We start from the raw sequence: 15,255 nt of genomic DNA, 5'->3' as shown, positions 1-15,255 counted from the left end.
ACGGGGTTCTGCTCCATTACCCCTTCCTTGATCTCTTGCCTCCAAGTGCTGTGTCCTTTCGGGTACGCCACAGGGTCAAAGCCCTACTACTGTCGCCCCCACCTGATAGAGAAGGCCCTTCTGCAATATGACCTTCCCTGAGAGCGGGACCTCCTACGAGATCGCTCGGCAAGAAAGAATGCCAGTGGCGCCTGTACGTTCTCTGGTGGCGTTTTCTGGGACTAGACCATGACCTTCGCCGGAGCGGGCTCTGACTCCTGGACCACGACCGACACCAGCGAGACGCTGGAACCGGACCTAGAGCTTCTGGAAGACGGCGCGAGCCCAGCCACAAGTCTTTCAGGTAGCTAGAACATCGTTGCTTCCAGCTTTGAGAAGTGTCACTTCCCCAAAACCCAGATCATCTCCTAAGGAGTGGTTCTCAAACCAGATTATTTTTCCCCGGTAAGGGATGTTTCGCAGTCTGGAGACATTTTTGGTTGCTACAACTGGGTAAAAGTCAGGGATGCAGATAAACATCCTACAGTGCATAGGACGGCCCCTCCCCCTAAACAGAATTATCTGGCCCCATATGTCAGGAGTGCCTAGGCTGAGAAACCCTACCGTAAGCAAACGAGAAAAAAAGATCAAGTCCCAGAAGAAGTGGGTCACCGCGCCGGTATCCAGTTGGGTCACCCAAGTAGCCCTCTTGCAAAACCGGGACGTCCCCGCCTCCCGGTAATGACCCCGCCTCTCAAATAGGTGAAGCTACGGCGAGGGCGGGACCAGGCTCTGGGAAAATAAGATTTTATTTATTTATTTTTGGTGTGTGGGGAGGTAATTAGGTTTTTATTTATTTACTCAATGGCAGTACTGGGAATTGAACCCAGGACCTCCTGCATGCTAGGCATGCACTCTCCCCCCATAAACAAGACTTTAAAACCCGGATTAGTGCTATGGGGCGGCGAACCCGGACCCACCTTTTGCACCATGCGGGACCCATGCTTGAGATAACTGTGGGACCGACCCCAGCACTAGGATACTTACCACCTCACTGAAGACGGATACAGAGCGCCAACAAACGCCTTCTTTCGAAAGCTTAACACAAAGAGCAACTTCTCACACTTAGCCTTGAAAGCTGTACCCTACTACCATTTCCGACGTCCAGGCGTGAACTGAGGGAGGCAATAATCATCTGCAGCTGTCTCCCGAGCATGCGCAGAGACTTTGGCGCGGTGGGCGTGGCTTCTGGCCCTCCCTCAGCCCGTCCTCCTCTCTCCCCGCGCCCTCCCTCTGCCGCGTCTCCGCATGCGCGACGGAGCCCCGGGGCGGTGCTGCTCCATCCGGGTATCCGGTGGCCTGTGGCTGTTTTGTTTTCTTCGCTGGAACTGGGAAAGTGAAGGGATCCCGCGCGGCGCGACACCAGGCTCCGGACCGACTGCACCGGTCGGGCTGGACGTAAGTGCCAGGTGGGAGTGGGGAAAGGGGAGGAACCGCCGTAGGCCAGATGAGGCTCGGACCCGGGACTGTCTGCCCGGAGGATGCTGACTGGGTCTTTATGTCCACCCTCTGGGAAGCTGCGGGCTCAGGCTGTGCCTTGCTGGAGCCTTTCTGGCCACTTCCTGCTGACCCCGCGTCCCGCTGGCTACGGGATGGGGACACCGCGTCCACACTCCGCCAGGCCGCGGGACAGCGTCCCTCCCCTGGCGGACACAGGATCCCCGAAAATCACCATGCCCCTTCACTTAAGAGCTGGAGAAACTGTCACCCCCGGAAGGGCGTGTAAGCCGGCTGGTTCCTTCGGCGAGGGAGGTGGCTGAGCTACAACTAGTTCCCACATCTTCCCAATCCCGTCCACTCTCTGCACCTAAAATCCCTGGAGTCTGGAGGAGGCTGTTTGGGCATGAGTGTGCAAGTAATAAATCCAGGAAAAATAGATTCGGGGCGGGGTCATTGGGGTAAACCGAAAGTAACACACTGAATTGCTGTTCCTCCCAGGGAAGAATAAAACGAGTGAATTTTCAAAATTAGACTTGTCCTAAAGACTTAGCAATGATTATAATAACAGTTTTTAATATTTAACTTTTAAAAGGTAGGTTACAACTGGATTCATTGCTCTGTTTTAGCCACCCATGATTACTGGCTTCATGGACTTGTTAAGATTCGCTGTAGGAGTTTGAGTGTTTGCTTGATTATTAACAAGTTACACTTAATGCAGGCTTTTTGATGTTTTGAAATAGAGATTAAATGATTGGGTCTGCAGAGCCCCCAGCCCAAAGGAGTGTTTTATGTGATTGTCGTCAGTGGTAATTTACCTATGGTAATTTAGCAGTGGATTTTTATTTTGGTGTGAATTAATATTGACTTCAATTTTATGCTTTCTTTTGGCCTGAAAACGTGTTATAATCAGAGATAGAGATTATTAAAATGGAGTAGGTGTTCTTTATATAGCAATGACACCGAAAAGCAGGCTTGGAGGAGGAAAAATAATGAAGTGAAAAGACATGGGTAGAAGACCTGCAGTGCAGTGTTTAATTTCTTAATCTGAGTGTGAAGAAACATGTTCTATGATAAAATGTGTAAATTGCTAAGAGAAATATTTTTCATCTGAGTGCATGCTTTAACTCGGAGCCAAAGTTTATCATTTGTCCACTATGTTAGTGCTCCTGGACTATAAATATCTAAATCATATTATAATTTAGTTTGGAATGAAAATAATAATCATTACAAATTTTTTTCAATATTTGGATGCCCAGTTTTGCTTATTGTACTTAAAATATACCAAAACCATCTTTTAAATTAAAAAAAAGAAACCTAAATGAATCCAAGTCTTATTTTCCAAAGTTATGTGGAATTTCATAAAAAACTCAGTCAAATATTCTGAAGTAAATGTAGCCCAATAAAGTATTTGTAACTTCACTTTTATTGAATTATTCCTGAACTGTTAATTGCTTTTCTAGAAACATAAGTCAGGTTTGAAGCAAGTAGATAGAAGTACTTTATTTAGTTGCTTTTGTGTGTTTGTTGTTTTTTTTTAAGTGACCTGAAAAAAATGTCTGGATTTCTAGAAGGCTTGAGATGCTCTGAGTGCGTTGATTGGGGGGAAAAGCGCAATACTATTGCTTCCATTGCTGCTGGTGTTCTGGTAAGTGTCATTGATAATCTGGACCTTCATTTTTTCGGTGTTTGTTTTATGTATTTTGAATTCTGTATGATGTCTTTAAGATGTACTGTTTTATCTTTGACCACTGAATTTTTAATAATAAATGCTGATATTTTACTTATGAGGGTGTTGAGTTATTCCACTTAAAGTGTTGACATTATGGCTTGAAATTTGATTAGTAGATTGTTTTTCTTTAACTGCATGAAAAAAATAGTATAATATACAAGACAGTATATTTTATACATTTATTCATTATAAGGATTATGCCTCCTCTTAATGAGTACATTAAGTTACCAAGAAGTGTTCAAGAAAAATCAGGTCAAAACCATTCAAGAGATATGATTGCATTTCTACATAATCCAGGGTTAACTTCTCAATCTCATTAAAAAAAAGAAAGAATGAATTCATTAATGAACATACTGTTTAGAAGTAGAAAATTCTTATTTACATTATAAATCCTTCAAGGCATCTGATGTTTGTTGTTTTGTGCTCTAATGTCATATACTCTAAAGAGTGAATTTTAAGTAAGCAAACAAAAATCCAAGTTTAAGTATATCCTCTTTGCCTAGTCTCTGATAGTTATAATCTGTGAAAAATAATTATCCTACATTTTTCCAAAGTAATGTCAGAATATAAAACTGCTGTAGAAATTCTGTTCTTACAAAGAGCCAAAAAAAAAAAAGCTTTAAATTTTAATCTGTGAAGAAAATACCTTGAATATTTTGAACTAAGGGTAAAAAAAGAAAAAGTAAAAGAGTACTTGTGCTAGCCAGTAAAATGTCATTAGTATAGATCTGTCCATAACCTGATAAAAATAATTTGATTAGCCTAAAATAGTTATTTTTAAATAACTTCCTGAAGATGGTAGTTTGCAGAGATAACTAGGTCAGAGTTGGAAGTGGGTGAAGGGAAGGGGGTTACTTTCCAAACCTTCTAAGCTACTTACCAGAATTTGAATAATATCATCTTATTTTAAGTTTCGGCTCAGGTTATGAAAAATATTTGTGTAGTTTTAATGTCTTTCATTGTATATTTGCCCGTGATAATATCCAGAACCAAATTCAATTGAGATGAATTATAATTTGGTGTTGAAATTGAATTGAATTGAAATTCAGGTTGTCACAACTGAAACCATCTGTAGGCTGCACTATGGTTCCTCAAGGAAAAGCAGTGCTGCAGAGCTGTTACTTATTTCACACTGAGAGGATCGCTGAAATTCTGTCAACAATAAGTATTCTCCCATAGTATTTTGAATATTTTTTTTTTCATTTGCAGTAGTAATATTTTTCTGGAGGCTTACAATATATCAGCAACAGGCCACTCCTCCTGTCAATTGGAGTCTGAATAACTTTTTTCCTTTCTCCTGCCATGAGATATTGTAAATTATTTCTAGTTCAGGAAATTAGATTATAATATTAGATTACATTGTAATTAGATTACAAAATTAGATTACAGTATTGAATAGGACAGTATAAAATAATGACTGCAGGAGACTTAGAAAAGAAGTTCCTACTAACAAATAACAATTGCTGTGGCACTTTAGGGTATCTAATATTTCATCAGCTATTAAGCCATGTGCCAGTTATAGGCAGGAAACTGCTGCAACATTTAAGAAAATTTTGGACTTTATTAGAAGGGGTCTCTTTACTTAGATACTGTGCTTTCTTTTTAGCCAGTAAGATATGAAACTACTGTAATTTCTCCTTTCTCGTTTGTTTTAGTTTTTTACAGGCTGGTGGATTATCATAGATGCAGCTGTCATTTATCCCAGCATGGAAGACTTCAACCACTCCTACCACGCCTGTGGTGTTATAGCAACCATAGCCTTCCTAATGTAAGTGTCATTGTTAGTGACAGGACTTGCATACATTGTCACAAAATAAAAGCTTTTTACATATAGTTGAGTAGAGTTAAATTTTTCAAGTGTTACCAAATTAACATATCAGACAGGGTTGAAAAGTCAAATCATAGAAAGAACTTATTAAGAGAAGCAACAATCCTCTTTCCTGTTCTTCCTTCCATATCTGATTCCACCTCTATCTCCCAGCCTCTCTCAGCTGTCCTTTTATTTCTGTGCTGTTTATAACTTTACTTTTAGTTCAGAAACCATGCGTTAGTCAAGGCACGCCTTACTAAGTCATGGAGTCAAGGAAGGAGGTGATTTTTAAGTAAAGACTTGAGGAAATGAGGGAGCTGATCATGGAGATATATAAGAAAGGATCATTGCAGACAGACAAAGAGCAAGTAACTAAGGCTCAGTGGCAAGGAGACCAGTATGGCTAGAGTAAGGGATCAAGGTCATAAAAGCCAGAGAGGAGTGAGGAGCTGTTCCAGACTGAGGACACTAAAGAGACAGGAGAGCAAAATGTGTCTTATGGTCTGGAGAGGATGCTTTTGCTATTTAGAGCATTATTGGGACAACCTGGGAACTTGAATGAGGTCTGATGACTAGATAATGGTAATGGATCATCGTTAATTTCCTGATCTTGATCTGTAGAACTGTCGTGTTTGTAGGAAATACACAGAAGTTTCTGGAGTTACGGGGCATCATGTTGGCAACTTTCAGATGTTTCAGGAAAACAAATTTATTTGAACTATATTTGTGACTTTTCTATAAGTTTGAGATTACGTATAAAACTAGTAATGCCAGAGAACAAAAAGAGATTGTGCATTCGGAAATGTGCCTATTAGTGAAGACTGAGGGGGCAGGGTCACGGCTGCCCAACAGAGGGCTGTGAAGTGTGTTCAGGTGGCTCAGCAAGAAAAACAAAAGCCATGAGCCATTGACCCAAGGATGTCTGCATTGTTTCAAAATGTGAAGCTTGTTTTAAAAAGTATTTATTTTATGCACCAAGTAATTTAATATAGAGATCACTGAAAATTATTATGAAAGTAATTATTCTAAAGCTTAGATTTGAATGAATAAATTAAGTCTTCATATTCTTGTGAAAAAATTGAGGTTCATGTATTCAGCACATTTTTGAGCACCTACTACAGCCAAGCCCTGTGCTACACACTGAGGGTAAAAATGGGAAATGAGATAGACACAGCCCTTGCTTTCATAAAGCTTACATTCTAATGGTAGACATGCATACTATATATGTATGTATATATATATATCACACACTCATTTAATATATATAATTATATCCATATATATACGTACACACACAGATAGTTTTCAAACTTCTTAACATGTTAAATTGTGAACATCTTCCCATGACATTTAAAATTTTTCAGAGGATACTTCTATTTATTTATTTGTTTGTTTTTTAAGTGGAGGTCCCAGTGAACCCAGGATCTCATGAATGCTAAACACACACTGTACTACTGATCGATACCCTCCCCTTCCCAGAGGATACCTCTAAAGAAAGCAAGACTATCTCAACTTAGTGTGGTATTATGTGAAAGTCAGCAAAAGACTTATGTTTGGAATGAGTATTGGGGATTGAAAGAAACAAGATTTTACCACTTGAATCTCTTCATGCTGAATATGTCTAATGTGTACAAATGGAAAACTAGATAAGACCAAGCTAAAGATTGTTCCAATTTTAGCAATATATAGTTTGGGGAATTTCACTCTCAAATTTTAAGAAGCATCAGAATCACCTGAAGGATTGATTTGTTAAAGTTCAGATTGCTGAGCACCATAACCAGAGTTTATGCTTCAGTAAACTTGGGGTGGAGCTGGGGAATTTTCTTCCTAAAGAGTCCCCAGGTGACGCTGACTTTGCTGGTCTGGGTACTATAACCATTGTTTTACAAGGTATCCTGTTGAAGGGACTTGCTTTAGGCCTTATGAATCCATTACTCAAGACTCATGAAGACTTTGCTTATATTTGCAGACTCTAGCTTACTGTTCCTGGTAATTTGATGTCATGGATAGTTTCCTCTTAGAGTCAGAGACCCTGATCTCTTGGTTTTACTGTATTCCTACAGGATTAATGCAGTATCGAATGGACAAGTCCGAGGTGATAGTTACAGTGAAGGCTGCCTGGGTCAAACAGGTAAATAGGTGCAAATGACATCTCACTACACACCCTTAAAATGAGAATTATACATGGAAGGGCTACTTGTCTAACTCTTTCAGATCAGGGATAGGATGGAGGTGTATCTGAGTAGAGGTTATAGGTTCCAAGGCCTAAGGTAAAAGTCACATTTGGTCACAGTTTGCTGAATAGTGCAGACTACACGGTTTTGAGTATAAAACTGTGTGCAATAATATGTAGCTAGAAAAGTATATAGTGTACAGTAAAGAACAGCATGTAATAAAAAATGCATGTGCAAAATAAGAGTCTATGGTACATGAAGCTATACCATGTAAATTATTTTCTTCCCTTTTTTGCCAACCTTATTTGATTGAATTAGCATTTTGAAATAGCTTGGAATCATAGTTTTCTGGTGTGTTTTAAAATACACAATGTAAAATTCACCATCTTAACTTACTTTTAAGTGTACAGTTCAGTAGTAGGTACATTCACTTTGTTGTGCAAACAACCTCCAGAACTCTTTTAATATTGCAGAACTAAGTAGAATAATAGAATTTTAGTGCTTCGTGTCAATCAGGCCTGTCCTTTTCAACTAAGGAACTCATGTCCCCTGGACCCCGTGGCCTTGTACCCATGGTAGGCAGAATACGGGGTGCGTGTAACACAGCTTCCTGTAGAGTCCAATTTAATCAGACATTTGAGGGGACAGATATTAAGCAGTTTAAGTGGTAAACTTAAAATATTACGTCCATACAAAAATAAACCTGGATATAGGCATATTTCAGGTGACTTTTTTTTCCCTAATGAAACAGGAGAAACTTCAGTATTCAGCTCTGGTCTGTGCTTTCAGACTTCTCTGGTTCACTCTCTTCGTAGATGGACTTAAGTAGAGGAGATACAGAAATACTGATAGACCACAACCTTATAAACTCTGGATGAAGAGATGACTGTTAGCAGTTAGTGTTGGCAGTAATCAGCCAATAACAACTAAAGCTAAGAGCAAACAGAATATGGCCATCACATCCGTAAATAAAATCTGTTAGCTCGCACAGCTCTGGGGGTCCAGAGCTAGTTGTTTTTGTTTTAATATCACATCTCTGAGTAACAGCTTATTATTTCAGAACTATTTTTTGTTTTAGGTGTGGAATTAGGAATTTATGTGTATTTGCTGTGCTTTATTGAGCAAGGAAGTGTTTTTATTGAAATGTATTTGTGCTAAATTAAACACACTTATCTTAGAATTCATTTTAGGCAATCTAATAACGCCATTTATTTTATAGCAAATCTTTACAAATCTTATGTAAATGGGATCTATGAGTAAGTTGATTGTCTTCTCTGTTAACATAATATTAATGCAACTTAGTCCTAAGTACCAGCCACAATAAATTTGAGTTTACTTTACTACCTGACTTGCCAGGAAGTGAAATATGGTAGTGTTTAGATTCACCTAGTGCTGAATGTGTGTTTTTTGTTAAGTCTACCTGTTATTGTTTGAAAGTTCTCGTGGAGGAGTTTAAACTTGGGAGCACAATTTCTAAAAATATTTGGAGAATGAGTTTCTGAATATGGTGAAACATATTTTGTGAGATTTCTACAGGCAGGGTGAGTAAAGTTTTTCTCAGTGTGCACAGCTGAGGAGCATGAACAGAGGCACTTACACTGTACAGACCAGCCAACAGGAAGAAAGCCCACGTCTGCCCTGATGGTAATCAGCACACCTTTTCCGCTGTTCCTCTGTAGACTTTAATGGAGACTGCACATTTTTAATGTTTGGATTCTGCCTTCTTTTTTGAAAAGTTAATTGAACTGACTGTTGCCACAGGAGGAACAGTTCTGGTATAATGTTATTTCTCCTCAGGTGCTCGAATTTGGCTGTTCATCGGTTTCATGTTGGCCTTTGGCTCTCTGATTGCATCTATGTGGATTCTCTTTGGAGGGTATGTTGCTAGAGGTAAGAGAAAGCACAGTTTACATTTTATATCAATGTGATACTGAACTTTTGCATTAAAGTTGGGTTTTTTTGTTGTTTGTTTTTTAAAATAAAGCTGCTTTTCTGTAGTTTGGCCAATTACAAGTACTGCATTTGTGCCTGGGAACTCCCTTCCCCCATCTGTATTTGTTTTGTTTGTTTGGTATGGTTTTAGTATTCCTTTCTTCTGTATTTTTCCTCCTAATCTAGAGCTGGGGAAACAATGGGACACAGCTCCATACTTTGTTTCTCTTTGACTTCCAGAAACCTCAAAAGCGGAATACATATGTTGTGGAGTTATTTGGCAAGTTTTTACTTGCTGAATAATATTCAGACAGAGCTCAAACATCCTAGAATTGAAGTTTATTGAACTAAATAAGCTTCCCTGATAATATATCATCTTCTTTTAGATGGAAAAGTAAATTAACACTTAATCTGTGTCTGCTATATAAGACCAGTTTAAGGCAAGCTAGGAAAAGACCTGTTCTTGGGTCCTTGGCTGAAATTTTGCCTTGAGGGACCCCAGAAAAATATGAAATCCATTTAATGTTCTGGGTAAAATTGACTGCTTATCACAGCAAAAATACTATACTCTGTCGTATGTATTATGTCATTTAATACTCAAACCAACCATAGTTACCAGAAAAATCAATTATGTTGGGCAGGAAAACTGATGTTCACCAGTTTATCAGAAATTGAATGTTTTGAGACCATAAACCTCTAAATATTACAATTACTTTTACAGAAAAAGCCATAGTATACCCTGGAATTGCTGTATTTTTCCAAAATGCCTTCATCTTTTTTGGGTAAGTTTGTATTGCATTTTTAATCCTATCTTTTTTCTTTTTTTAAATAATAGTTTATGTCATTTACTATATTTAGTTGCTTAATTTGCCCCTCTCTAATGCCCCTCCCCCATGTCTTGTCATAAAATATGAAAAATGAGACCAAGAAATGTATTTTTAATATATGAGTTAGTTCGCTGCCAACCTTGGGAACATACATTAATTCTTTTTAATTGCTATCACCTTCCCTTTAATGAAGAACTGTGATTCGTGTAGAGTTAGTTACATAACAGTGACAATGTTCATTTTAAATCTGAATCCTTAACAGTTGCTTTTAATGAAAGCCTCCTTAAAACCATTTCTTTTAAAAATTTTGTTTCTGGATGCATTTTATGGTTGTTTCTACCCTTGGTGTCACTAGAACTTGTGTATGATATTTGAGCTGTGGAGGAAAAGCCCTGACATTTTTTTATCCTTCAGATGCAATGACAAATTAAAAGGTTACTGAGACCCCTAAAAACCTTAACACTTTTATCACTAATCTTTTCTAATGTTCATTCGTAGAGCCTGCCCTTTCCCCTATCATTAGCTTCCCACTTCACCTCCCCCTGCCACAAAAAAAAACAAGAACAAAAAAGACTTCTCTTTATCCTGTGCATCAGGAGTTCTTAACTTCCATTCCATGGGTAGGCTTCTGAAGGCTGGCAACCACCAGACATTTCTGTATGAGAGACGTTAGTTTTTCTGCTCATTTCTGGGAAGAGAGTCTTGGCTTTCATCAAATTTTCAAAGATGTCCTTAATCCAAAAAAAGATTTTTTTAAAAAAACCTGTTGTATATTCTAGGACAGTCTATTCTAGGGCTTTCCCTTCCCTGCCCCTTCCCGCCTACCTCCTAAACCTCCTAAAAGGAAATAGACACCTCTTATCTACTTAAACCACTGGTGAAACACAATAGTTGCCCTCTAATGATAGTCAGCAGTTGTTAATCCATTCCACCACAAAGCATTTTTGCAAGTTTTATAAAATCAGTTTGGAAATAAGAAAAATATGAACTTAGATGTGGCAAGATACACAGCCTTTTGGGGGCATACCTTGTGTCCTGAAACTAGTGGGGAAAATCCAGAGTTTTTTTTTTAACATTAAACCATTGATTTCTATGCAGAAATAAAAATGACCAAAGTTTATTGAGCACTTTCTATGTACAAGGAATCGTTCTTAGTGCGTTTCATGGACTCTCTCAGTTAATCCCCAAAACAACTCTGAAGGTAGCTCCACTATTATCCCCACTTTATATGTGAGAAACAGACAGAGATCATGTTTGAGATCATGTGGCTGAAATTCAGGCTCTCTGACTTCAAAGATGAGTCTCCAGCTATTATGACGATGAAATTTGGAATTTGGGATAAATTCAGTGAACAATTTTCTCCTTTTGCTGAGTCTTCAACCAGTTGCTTAGTATTAGTTCTGTTTCCCTCCTTCTCCCTTTTTTTTTTTTAAGAATACAACACTGTACTTGAAAAATACAAAGTGAACAAACCTCGCTCCCCAGTTTATGTAAGTTTAGTAAGTTGTTTTGTAGGGTGATGTAGCATGTGTTTATGAGAGGGACAGTGTTGATATTTAGGATTTCTTTTCCTTTCAAGCTGCAGTGCTGAGGCTTAAACATCTTTAAAGAAGGACCAGGCATTCTGAGCTCATTACTCCAGAATCTCCACAGGGTTAGAGGTGCTTGGGGGAATTCAGTGCCTCACAACTTCAGCCAAAGGAAAGTAGTATAACAGGGTCAGAGACAGGGGTAAGAAAAGCATCAGGATGGAGTGGTGGGGAGAGAATTTACTGAGAATCGGCCAGGGAAGGGCAGACAGCAGCCTTCTGTATGTAGTACATAATGATTGAAATAATTTAATCATTATTTACTCTGTCAGGGATAGAGGATAAAGTAAGTTCCACCTTGAGATCCTGTTTTTGGCAGAGAAGTTACTCTGTCACAGAAGGGATTAACAGGATTGAGAAGAGCAGATTTATGGAAAAATGTTACCTTTTTCAGTGAGGGAAGAAACACATAAGTTCATACAGCAGTTACCACATTTCACAAAACCTTGGAAAACCAATCATTGACTTGTCATTGTCTCAAATTAGTTATAAATTACTTTTATATGCAACAAGCTAGGCTAATTTCTCATTTATTACTATTGTACCTATTAAGTCCAAAAATTAATTTGGTTTTGTGAAAATACTATAAGCAAATTGAAATCAAATTCAACTAATAGACACCATTATCAGAATACTTGTAGCAGATTGCCTACCTTTTTGATTTATAAAAGAACAATTCTCACCAACAGCTTAGAAATGACTGTTTCAGAAATCAAAAACATATGTCAGTGCAAAGGTAGGAGGGACTGGCTCTTGCCCAAGAAACTCTTGAGATGACAGTTTACACATCTGGTGACTAGTGTACTGAAGTTACCATATCTCTTTTAAGCTATCTGAAGAATAGGGGCCCCTAATAACCCACTTTGGTTTTTCTTTCTGCAGCAGTAGATTTGATATTACCTGGAAAAGCAGAGGTCAAATCACGTTTTGGAGGCCTATGAAGTCCTTTGTAAAGATAAAGTAATAACACTTCCAAGATAGGGTATAGACAACTTCCTGGTTGCATTTTTGTTTTCATCAAAAAAACACTCAAGTGTTTACCTTAGGCCTGTGAAACCTGTTTTAAATAGACCATTATAATTGCAGGCTTAACCTTGAGTATACACTGGAAATTGGAAAACAGATGAGAAAACAAAATGAAAACCAGCTATGCCATTGAAGGTGTCTACTTCTCTCTTCAATTTCTCCCTTGCAGTCACCCCCCTACGTTGCAGCCCTGATAAATCTGCTTTTCAGTTGTCTTAAACGTGTTCTCTTCTTGTTCACTTCCATTGTTTATGTTCCGTCATCCTTGTCCCTTCCTGAGCAGTTCACTGCCTTGACTGATACTCTCTCAGATCCAGTTTTTCTGTGTCAGTTTTCTTTCTAAAACATAGCTCCCATCCTGTCATTTCCCATCTTAAAATAGCTCAAAACTCCAAGCTGTCTGCAGAAGAAATCATCACTAGTGGCCATCCAGCCAGATTCTGCCCACAGTTCTGTTTTATTTAGACTACACAGTATTTTTTGTTTTATTGAGCTGACATTAAAAAGTCAAGAGATTTTACCCAAAAAATTGAATTTTTAGCTTTTCTTGAGAGACTGGAGGATCTGACAACCCTGGGCCCTGCTCAGCAACAATCAGTTGAAGCTAAATTGTTTATTTAAAAGGAGGATGCATGTCCACATAGTTCCATTCCACACATTGCCTGGGACTGAGTACCAGTTGCCCCCTTTAGTAGATCACAGGCTGGCATCTGCCCCCTTAACTTGTCTAAGGCACCTAAGGCCCCTGTGGGCAATTTGCCACCCTGGTCAGTTGGCTTACCAAGTCCTGGCCACCTCCATTCCTTATCCTCCTTGTCTCTTAAACTGCAATCTAGCCGTATCAGACTCTTCCCTGCTCTGCTACATCTCAGATACCTACATCAAGGTGTGTGTGTGTGTGTGTGTGTGTGTCTCCTAGTGCATGTAATTGCCCTCTGTGCTCTTAAACTAGAGTGTAAGCTCTGTGGAGACATTTCCTGACATCAGTCTCCCGGGCTTTTCCTGTGGCCCTGTGGTCTTTTATTCCTCTTTGCCTTTTACTTTCCTGTTTCCTCTCCCTGAAATATCTTCCTTCATTATCCCATTAGCTCCTGTTCCTACCGGCCTCCCTTTCAAATTCCTGCTTACCTTTCAAAGTTGGTGTAATACTACCACTTCTGCAAACCCTTTCCTATTTTGTTCAGGCAAAATAAATTCCATTTGTTCTCTGCCCCCAAACATTTGGTATATATGCCCCTCTCCTGATACTGACCACATAGTGTCATCCAGAACGTGAGCAGGGACTGTATCCTCTTTGTCTTTATAGCCCTAGCATCACCACCTAGCACCTTGACACTCTAAAAAGGTTTGTTGAATGAATTTGATAAAATCAGGCATATAATGGTTACATGCTAAACATTAGTCAACTTTTAAAGAGTGGTATATGTCTCCAAACTCAGAAGTTAAGGATGCAGGGACGCTGGTGGTAAACAGCACATTTGAGCACAGTGGAAGAATTTTACTACTTTAGAGTAGTCAGTTTCTGTTCTAATACATCTCATGGTTTTTTTCATACAACTCATCAATTATTCTCTGTTGCTAGTTTCCCACGATCCTAAATCTCACATAGTCTTTCTTTTCCCAAACTCAGCTAGTCACGTGTTGTTTTTTATTTTATTCACAGAGGACTCGTTTTTAAGTTTGGCCGCACTGAAGACTTATGGCAGTGAAAACATCTGATTTATTACTACATAGCAGCCCTGCATAGGGTTTTTTTTACTACTCACTCCCAGTCTTTTGTAATGCCATTTTCTAAACTTATTTCTGAGTGTAGTTGAGACTTAAATTTGTGTAATACTAAAATCATGAGAACGCCCTGTTTAAACAACCACCACCAAAAAAATCTTACTGCGGTCTGCATTTGATTAACTTGTGAAATGTTAAAGAAAAATATTTCATGTGAGCAATTTTTATTAAGTTTTATCATGGTATAATTTGTGAAAATAAAAATGAATCACAAAAGAAATGATGTAAGTATTTGTCATATCTAAGGTCCAAAGCTGCAATTAAAGCGCTCTGAAGACTTAATGTGTTTATTTAAATGTGGCCTCTTCTGTGTCAGATAATTAAGTGAAATATAAACATACTGTTTTTAAAAACTATTCAGTGGTCAGAATTCTTTCTCTATATACTTCGTGTTTGGTTTATGTGGTTTTGCCAGAAATTCTGTAAACACGTCAGTATAAGTAGCTATTGAGTGTCTCCCAAGTGAACACGTGGAAAGAGAGAAGCCCCACGATCCAGCCACCAGTCTCCTCAAAAGTGTCCCTTCAGTGCCACCGAGGAGGGGAGGAGGGGAGGAAGTAGTAATTCAGCTGTGACACCTGGTCCTGGTGGGACGCTGACCATCACTCCACAGCCACCATTGAAGGAAAGAGGAAAAGGACAGGGACATGACACTGGTCTTCACCCAAGTGACTAATTCTTTTGTTGTTGGCTTGAAGACAAGTTGGATTCCATGTTTCATTATATAACCACTAAGCTCAAAATAGACCAACAAGGTCAGTTACAATTACAAGCATTAACTACTGGGAATTCTTACAGTCTGTTCCTCTCTGGAACTCTGTTATCCCTCAGGCTCCCCACTTTGGCAAAAGGGGATTTCTTTTTTTTTTTTAATGAACCAGCTAACTATGGGATCCATGTTCTT

General features: G+C 38.9%; 1 protein-coding gene across 2 annotated transcripts; it reads left to right on the top strand.

The window, feature by feature from the left end:
• Positions 1 to 1,289: 1,289 nt before the first annotated feature.
• On the top strand, positions 1,290 to 14,707 carry TMEM50A (transmembrane protein 50A). 2 transcript variants are annotated; one of them, XM_010948061.3, is made up of 7 exons: positions 1,290 to 1,448; positions 3,019 to 3,124; positions 4,864 to 4,976; positions 7,082 to 7,149; positions 8,990 to 9,082; positions 9,846 to 9,906; positions 14,230 to 14,707. In XM_010948061.3, the coding sequence occupies exons 2-7, from the start codon at positions 3,032 to 3,034 to the stop codon at positions 14,273 to 14,275; spliced, it is 474 nt and encodes a 157-aa protein (XP_010946363.1). In that variant the 5' UTR covers positions 1,290 to 1,448; positions 3,019 to 3,031; the 3' UTR covers positions 14,276 to 14,707. The 2 variants fall into 2 exon arrangements, with proteins under 2 accessions (XP_010946363.1, XP_010946362.1); XM_010948060.3 differs by having other exon boundaries at positions 1,304 to 1,437.
• The last annotated feature ends 548 nt before the right edge of the window (positions 14,708 to 15,255 follow it).

This window comes from Camelus bactrianus, chromosome 13, assembly GCF_048773025.1.
Source record: "Camelus bactrianus isolate YW-2024 breed Bactrian camel chromosome 13, ASM4877302v1, whole genome shotgun sequence".
Taxonomy (NCBI): Eukaryota; Metazoa; Chordata; class Mammalia; order Artiodactyla; family Camelidae; genus Camelus; species Camelus bactrianus.
Note: the sequence above shows the minus strand (reverse complement) of the source record. Positions and strands in the feature narration are given on the sequence as shown.